The sequence below is a fragment of the Scomber scombrus genome, chromosome 14 (genome assembly GCF_963691925.1).
Source record: "Scomber scombrus chromosome 14, fScoSco1.1, whole genome shotgun sequence".
NCBI classification, from domain to species: Eukaryota; Metazoa; Chordata; class Actinopteri; order Scombriformes; family Scombridae; genus Scomber; species Scomber scombrus.
The window spans coordinates 12,183,104-12,192,456 of NC_084983.1; the positions used below are offsets into that span (position 1 = coordinate 12,183,104).

Genomic DNA, 9,353 nt, shown 5'->3' on the forward strand with positions numbered 1-9,353 from the left:
GATCAATATCCTATTGATACAGAATGAGTGCCCGCTGCAACAAAAGCACATACAGTATCCTTATTTTTTAATGTACGTAGGTAAATATAGCAAAGTTTTGTTTTTTGTTTTATTTATTTTTACCTGTGTTGAAGTATCACTGAAGAGCACCTGCTTTTTGCTGATTCTCTGTTCTCTGACTGAAGGTGACAGCAGTCATACGCGTCACAATGGAAGAAAAAGCCAAATGTAATTTTACTCAAATGTCACCATAATATTTTGTACAAAATCCCGCTCAGAAGCATTCATTCTGGACGAGCTGTGGCGCTTGCAGAGGTCACTTCCATGTCTGTGCAGTTCATTATTTCTCGACCTTTGACACTGATTGTGTATGGAGCGAGAATTAAAAAGGCGTATTCTCAACACCCTGAAAAAGGCAGTCAGCTCGGTGCGCGCGTTGAATATTCAATTAGAGGGGCGAATTGAGGAAAAGTGAAGCTGCGTGCCAGTCCTTCATCTTACATTACTGATTAGCTGTTAAACAGATTATATACAGCTGAATGGGTTCAAATGTTGCAGCAGAAAACACTTGGGAGTTCAAGGCGATGACGAGCGGTTTCCTTCCCTGCCACTTGAGCAGGATTCCCACACTTTGTCACCACTAACAGCTCCATAATGACACATGTTGTGTTGAATTTTCCAGCTTTAACCAGTCATTTGAAAAGAAAAAAAACATTCAGAGTAAATTAAACTGCTACCAGCGCATCGACCCATGTCGAGTTGCTTGGGTGAAGTTGTGCCACAATATAGGAAAAAGTACCTGTCAAATTATTTATATTTAGCTGCCTTCTTTGTATTAATGCAAAAGTAAAACATCTGCTATTTTAGACAAATTAAACATGCTCAGATATCTATATTTATATCAGTAAACTATTTCTCTTCCAATAGGTTATTTATTGGCAAAAAAGCAGGTGTACGCAAAAGAAAAAGTGCCAGCACACATATAAAGTAATGACATATGAAGATAGAAACGCATTTAAAGCATTAGATACTTTAAAAAAACAAGTATCCACTTGAAAATAGTCTTCCCTCTCCCAACAATAACTCAGTACTCCACATTTACAAGCGAGGTTTCAAGCGGAGCAGCAGGCGTTTGTCCCCTAAAAACGAGTAAACAAACACGTTATAAATGTGCTAAAGTGTTTAAAAGTTTACAAAGTATTTTGTTAAAGTTAGCAGGTTAACATGTTGGCTTCACTATACACATTTACTAGGCTGGATAAGTTTAAAGTAGTTGAATGTGCAGTGCCACAGCAAGCCACGCGGGTCCAAAAGAGCTCTCATTGAGAAGCCACGTGTCCGTTTCCAAAGCCTCTCCAACTTAACCACCTCCTTTGTACGACTAACCCACATCGGCAGCGTCCCTCCACATAAAGGGATTTGCAATTTCAAGATATTTCAGCTTAAATGTTTTTGACAGTTCCCTCGCTTTTACCTCGGCTTGGTTATTTTAACTGTGCCAAATGGGTCACCTTGGGTTGCTGTCTGCGCGCAAAGGGCTTTTGCGCGCATTCAGTCTGAATTTTTTCCAACTTTCCTTGACGGGGAAACCAGCTGCTGGTCGTGAAAAGACGGCTTATTAATTGTCCTTTGTCATGCAGAATTGCTTGATTTCTAAAGAAACGTACAAAGGCTCTTTTTCAGGATTCAAGTATTTTGTTTCGTGCGTATTTTCAAACCATCGAATCAGCTGCAGCGCCGCGCCGTCTACCAGACTCTCAGGTACTGACTGCCTGCTCCCTTTGTCCCCTTTTAATGCTGTTGTAAATCGTGCAGACTGATTTGTTACAAGCTGTTCTTTTAATCTGATAGATAAGAGACATGTCAAAGAAAAGCCGTAAATAAAAAATTAGCCAGAATAAAGACAGGGGCGAGTCTGCTAGATGGGCGCCTGTTGACTCAAGCGGCTCTCCAGCGTCAGGGGAGCCCTCTCCTCAGCTCCGTCAAGGTTACGTCCACAATTCCCTTTTCTTCTTTTTAAAAAGACACCGTAGTCCTTTTTGCTTCAATGAATTGATCGGCACAAAATTAAGAATAAATAAATTGAGCATTTGGAGCACCGAGCGTATAAGCTCCCCCAGGGCGCATACCCCCGGGCTATTGAATGGATAAAGGGCGCTTTGCAGAGGACGTTGTGAGCAAAATGGGGCTCTATGGTGCAATTAACAAAATAGTCTAATCCTATATCTTAACAAATGCAAATATAAGAGTTTTGTTAAAATGGTTAAGTGAACAATTAAATGAAAGTTTACAAGTGAAACTTCACTTCCAAAAAAGGCACACTGATGCAGATTACGTGCTGTACGCAATTTAAGAACAGTTTTTTCTCCCTTTGAAAAAGGCCAGAGATACATTTCTAAGGAAGCATATATAATTTAAAGCCTACTCAACATAATAAATATATTTTTAAGAAGCAAAGATTCAGAAACAGAGCAGCTGTAGCGGTGCGTAAAATAGGCGAACAACACTGGAACTTTACCCTAAACCAACTTTTTGGACATGAGCTTTATCAATATTTTAAGCTCCAGTAATTTAAAAAAGGATCCTTTTTTAATACTAATTTAACCAGAGTAGCCTACAGAAGTATTTTGCCTAAAAGACTGGATTTATGTATGATGATGCTGCGTTTCATTTAACTTGGCACACTATTTCATTTGATGGTTTTAATTATTTTCTACAAAAAATCTAATGATATGCTTATTAACTAATTTTGTTTTCTTATCTAAAAAATAATATAGGCTTATAGAAGAGGTTTGTATTGGAATAAAACGCACCTGGAGCTCATAAAAGCGACAATTAACTTAAGCACACTGGTGCGTTAACAATAGAACAATGTGGGCCATGGACACCAAACTGTGTCTTTCCCTCATTTATTTTCATGTTAGATCGATATCTTAAGATATGCACACTCTTGGTGCATCATTATACACCCACGGTGATTATTAACTCAGTCACACGAGACAGATCATTTCAGCCGGGATGAAACTTGAAAAGAGCTCCAAAGGACCAGGCAGATATATTTGGGTTGAGTGTCCCCCAGGGAAAGCCCATAAGAAGACCTCTTAACAATGTCTTTATCACCTCTGCGTGATAAAGATTACCGAGCATTTCATTTACTCGTTCAGGATGTAGTTGAGCTTATATGGCCTAATGTACCCAAAATACACAAGCACATTTTATTTGTCTGCAGTTTGCAGGACATGCTAAGAATCTCAGAAACATTACTATTTCCCAATTTCTTTTTGGCACTCTGAGCGAAAATAATAAACGTTTCTTTTTAATCTTCTCACAACATCAACACCAAACACTAATTTTGCTTTACCTTAATGTAAGGTGAAATATATATTGTTTTAAATTGCAAAGAAAGTCTAAAAATATCAAATAATGCACTGCACATCCATAGGTTGCCACATACAGTGCAGGCAGTTTAAATATGTAGAGGTTGTAATTAATGTTAGTATTTTTGACCAAAGCCTATCACACAGTATACTATATACTATATTGTCATTATCTTACATTCACAACACCAACATTGTCCCTCCTTTGAATTTCTGAAGCCAGTAAAGCTCATATCAACCTGGCTGGAGTCTTACGGGGCGCCACTGTGCGCGCTCAGTGGCGCGTAAAGACCAACACATTTAACTCACACAACAACATAGTCTATACCGCTCAGAAATATTTTTATTTAATTATCAACATTTTTAAATAAATAAATATTTTTCAATTACACTGAAGATATAATTTCAGGGTGATCTCAGCGATCTGACAGTGAGGGAATTTCTCTCCAGCTTTCCAAGTTTTAAAGTCACAGTTCCATCCACACAGAATGAATCTAACCAGTATTCATCATGTATACAAAATATTGTCTTCCCCAAAATACTAAGAAACAATGTTGCTATTGTGTTTTTGTCTTTTGGGTTTGTCTTTACAAATATGCCTATCATACTCATAGGATTGGCAACAACAAATGGACCGTTTTCAGAAAAAAACTACATACAAAACGTACAACATGTATACAACTATACAATAATTCAGGGCAATTCCCTGATTAAATATTCTCTTTCTATGTACAGACGACTGAACGCAAGAGGAACAGTCTTTTTTTGGCTGTATTCAAAACCGTGAGGACCAAAATCTTTCAGAGGGGAGGCAGGATGGAGTTCAGGGAGAGACGGACAGGTCCACGTCGTCCTTTTCTGAGGAGGAAGGAGATATGGGAATGTCATCCTCCTCTTCCTCCGAGCATCTCGCAGTTGACAGGGACGAGCATTTGCAGTTATGTGATCCAGTCCTTTGGCCGCTGCTCTTGCCCTCCTTTTTGTGCTTCACTCTGCGATTCTGGAACCAGATTTTCACCTGTTTCTCGGACAAGTTCAGGTATGTGGCGATCTCGATGCGCCTCAGTCTGGACAGGTACATGTTGGAGGTGAACTCTCGCTCCAGCTCCAAAAGTTGTGTGCTGGTGAAGGCGGTGCGCATGCGCTTGCTGCTCTGAAGTTTGCTGTTGCTGTTTTCTGTGAAAATAAGATGAAAAATGAGAAGGTCAGCCACACAGATATAACAATAAAAGCAGGTAACATGTGGCCTTGTTTACTTATCAGCTCTCGTTTTGTCAAACTACTCACCGATAGAGATGCAGTGGAACTGTCGCGGGTCTGGGACTGAGTACGCAGCTTGATATATGCCCGGTCCGTGGCTGAGGTTGATGCTGTTGGATGAAGAGTGTTGCCTCGACAGAGCTGAGTGGCAATACTGTGAGGTGAAGGGAGGAAAAGATGCCTTTAGGAGCGGCAGTGTCGGTGGAGACGGGTGGAGCTGGGGCGCGGTCATGCACAGCGGGCAGAAGCACAGCAGCCCGGCTTTCCTGGAGTGGCAGGAGCCCGCCAGCCCGTGCGGGTGGTGAGGCGAGTGCACGGCGTAAGGAAATAAAGGTGGGTTGTTCTCGTTTCCTTTGTCGCTAGCCTCCCTTAAAATCAAGGAATCCACGAGAAAAGATCTCGGCATGTTTGCAAACTTGTTGCTCAGCGTGGTTGAAGTTGAAGCCCGGAGCGTTGTGGTGTGAGCTTGCTCTCCTCGGGACGGTGGACAGCGAAGTGGTGCTGAAGGCGCACCGACTGCTCCTTAAATAGCCGCCGTGGACTCGGTTCGGCCATGTGACGGTTACGCTGTAAGCGGCCAAGAGCTCTCAATAGGGTTTTGTGCCTTTCTCTCGGCATTCCCACTGCACGCTTCCCCATTATTTCACTTGTTAACTAAATGAACTGCATAATGTAGTCTATTCTTGTCAGCCCCACCCACGCCGCAAGAGGCGGCACTGCCCATTCTCCCTTTTATCATCACTCTCATTTTATCATAGAGCACAGCTTAAATTTGCGAGAGAAAACGTTCCTCTCACTTTCGGAAAGCCAGTGTATATATTCATGTTTTGTCTTAGACATTAAAGCAGCATATTAGGTATTTGTATGCGTATACGTTACTATATATTATAGTCTTCAAACTCGTGAAAACTTTCATTTAATTTACATTTTCTATTTTAATAACAGCAGGCAAATTACAGTATCCTTCCCTGTGTCTTTTAAAATGATATGTTCATTATGTCTGTACTATCTGGTGAGATCACGACAAGGTAAAGTAAACCAGTAAAAACATAACTCTTTCATGTCTTTTTTATGAATAAACACCCACCATCCAAATTGTGTATGTCATTATTCGTTATGTGCAGCCTGTCAGGTCTCATGTACATGTGTGGTTACTTTACTGACAGCGTTGAGCGCAAACATAAAATGCAACAGCTGAATGTAAAGTTTATGCATATCCATTTTAAGGTTAATGTGTCATTTCTGGGCACAAAAAAAGGGACAAGTCATTGCCTGAAGGCAGTGCTGTTAAAGAGCAGTGATTAATTCCTTTGCTCGGGCCCCTGCCGAGTCGGGGGAAAGAATATGTAAAAATAACCAGGTTTTCACTCTGTGGCCCTTATTGAATGTCATTGTGGAGGGTTTTCAATGAGAGAGAAAGAGAGTCGAATTAAAGTGTGTGACAGCGGCGGATAGACGCAACAAAGGCGACTCTGTCATAGAGGAGCCCAATGCGCGGCGCGTGAAGCCCCCGCCTAGCGCTCTGATTGAATTAAGTAATAGGAAAACATTTTCTTTCACTTTAAGGCTCTCTGAACAAGACTTTCAAAGGGACGGGACCCGTAATGTGTGAGTAAATAGTGGAATGTGATTTCTCTTCCTCCGAACTTATATTTCTCTCTCTTATGTATGGGACCACGAACCAATAATCTGTTCATATCTTAAAATGAGTGATAAATATATTAACTACATCCTAAACTGGGCTATGAGGTCGAGCTAATGCCTCGCGGGACGTTATGAGGCCAACATATCTGTAGTATTCATTTTATTTTGGAGGGGTAATTCATTAAATATCACATTCCACTGTTCCCTTGTCTGTTTAGGTTGATTTTAGTCAGCTGTTGCTTTACATGTCATCTGCATCATTTCCCATAAATTGTCACGTCCGGGGAATGAGCTCTTCAGCTCCCAAAACACATGACGGTGTGATGCTATCTGTTTATCTCCTCATAAAAGAGGCCTAATGTGCTCAGCTTCACACCACTAATCTTCCATAAAGGCACGACCTGTAATTAGGGTGTGCCATTAAAGTAAGTACAAATTAGGAGCAGTTAAACCCTTTAACGAGATCTAGTCATTCGGACAAAATAACCTGTTATATCTGCGAGGGCCATTTTCATTTTTTTAATAGTCTTTTCATTCATTCCCTGCCAGCATTTTTTGCCATTTAGTATTCATGTTGCAATGTCTGAAACCTGTAAATACAATTCTATCAGATTGTTAATTAGTTAGCTAATGAGTTAATGACGTGTTTAAAAACAAACCATTAAAAAACAGCATTGTGTTTATCATATGGTAAAGCACTATCTCATCCTCAAGAGATTGCCAGATTGAATAAAACACACTAAATGCGTAATTTGGCCTAAACACAAACGCAGCTTTTTTTCCTTTTTCTTTTACCGCCGCAGACAGGCTGGATGGCTGCTGGCAGCTTGATGTATTGCTCGACATAAAGATGTTATCAAAGGCTCTAATTTTCAAATTATGTACATAAGTCACCCTGTGGATAGGAATAGAGGTTTCATGGGTCGTCACGCAGGGAGGCTCATCCTAATTTGCAATCCCAACTGGAGACTGACAAATAGTTTTGACCTCCCTCTGGAGGCGCGGGCCAGAAGTGCAAAGAATCTCATTCTCCATAATCACTTGTTACTGAGATAGATAAATAATCGAGGGAAATAGCCCACTCACATTATAAAGGCTCTATTACATTTTTTTGCACTGCTTCCAAGCTACAAAAATATAGTACATCTATAGCCACTTATGATGAGATTCATGCATCATCACATCTGTGTTTTCCCTCCCAAAGCAGAGTGCCAAACTAATTCAGCATAGCTTCATGTGTTCTGTAACTAGCATACAGCTGTGGGTTGGTAAAGCTTCTTAACGTTAATGTTTGATAGGGGGGCAAAGCAAATGCCCCTGAAATAGTAAATTATTTATAAGATATTAAGTTGGAACAATTGCCATCACTCAAATTCACCCCTGATGATAACGCTGACCAGTGCCTGCTGTGCCTGTTGGAGAAGCACATTTTCAGGGGCTTTTATGCAATTATACCCAAAGATCTCGTGCCTGATGACATAAAGAGAGCGGTCTGTTTATGGAGATGTAGTCAATATCTCCTTTTCTTTTAGTATGAATAATTCATAGTTTAAGATACTATCCCCCCTCGCTTAATATGTACACACACTTAAACACCCACACATCTCTAATACAAATGATGGTTTTAGCTGACAGTGTAACAGGATTTAAGGTCCCAGTGGGGTTTGGCCCAGCCGTGGATGGGCGCTGTGACTGTCGACGTGACACAGAGGGCCGGCTGCCCCTCCTAATCTCCCCCTGAGGCAACATCACAGACTGCAGATCCTGCTGCACCTCTATGGACACACAAAGGCCTGATTATCATTCATATGCTCACCACAAACACCAGTCCAATAGATAACAGATGACACATAAGTACCGGCTGAATGGTGCAATATGTTTAGGCTGCTGGAGTCTATAGGGACTAATGAATCCTTAAGAGAGAGGAAGACTGACAAAGAGATGCAGGCAGTTGAGATGGTATAATGTGACAGAAATAAGGGTTCCACAGGTGAACACGTTTTGTTGCAGTTGTAAATAAAAGGAATTTAATAATAAATGTACAAATATGTTATGGTGGGGAGATATTTAAGATACCATTTCATTAAGGCCTCCCAATTAAACTTGTCTCACATTTTTTTACTTTAAGTTAAATTACAAAAAACATAAAATCATCAAGCAAATAAAAACACAATAAATGCACAATAAAAACATTTTTTTTAAATATATATACATTATTTGATGTATTGTTTTTAATAATGTGGTTTTCAAACATGGTTCAATTCAGTGTTTCATTGATGCAGCGGCCTAAATTCAAAAAATAGTGAGGCTTGTTACCATAGTTTAATTAACAACCAGTTGAATATTTATTTAAATGTGACAAAGTAGACACCATTCAAAAGCCCATGTCTCACAGTTCTAGCTCTATGAAACTTTTTATGATCCAAATCAGACAAGTGCATACAAAACAGTAAGAATTTTAAGAAAATAGGTGAGGAAAAACACACATCTGTAAATTTAGTTCACTCTTTAGATTAATAGTAGGATCATGACAGTATTAAAGAAAAGAAACCATTTCAATCTGGGTTAGTCATTTTCTGGCTTGTGCACAACAAAGAGGGTGTTTTTTAAAGATGTTGACTTGTTTAAACAGTCCTGGACTAGTTCTTTGATTTCTGACCGAATAAGAATGACTCTCTCACAGATGAAAGATCTCTGTCACGTCACTGAGATTTAAAACCTGGAGGCAAACCTTTTTAGTATTATGACTGAATTTAAGTGGCTGAAATACCTATGCATTTTCAGAAAATTTCAGTTACTAAGATGCTCCACTGGAGATATGGCTTTTATATTTCATTACACATAGCTTTGTACATCTATAATCTTGTTATCATCAGTATTAAAGCTGCTTTATTCCAGAGTACTACTTGCTACCTTGAAATCATAATGCAGGCAATAATAGCTTCAGATCGCTCTGAAGACTATTTTTTAGAAGTTATTGCAATAATACTTTCTTCTTGGGCTCATATGTAGTTCAGTTCAGTCCAGGAACAGTGATGATTAAGCTGAGACCAGCAAAAAAAAAGTAAATTT

At 39.8% G+C, this 9,353-nt stretch overlaps 1 protein-coding gene across 1 annotated transcript; it reads right to left on the minus strand.

Moving 5' to 3' along the window:
* Positions 1 to 4,200: 4,200 nt before the first annotated feature.
* On the minus strand, positions 4,201 to 5,043 carry gsx1 (GS homeobox 1). Its single transcript, XM_062433716.1, has 2 exons — positions 4,665 to 5,043; positions 4,201 to 4,553 (listed from the first exon to the last, which is right to left on the minus strand). Exons 1-2 carry the CDS (start codon positions 5,041 to 5,043, stop codon positions 4,201 to 4,203), a joined length of 732 nt encoding a protein of 243 aa, XP_062289700.1.
* Positions 5,044 to 9,353: the final 4,310 nt, after the last annotated feature.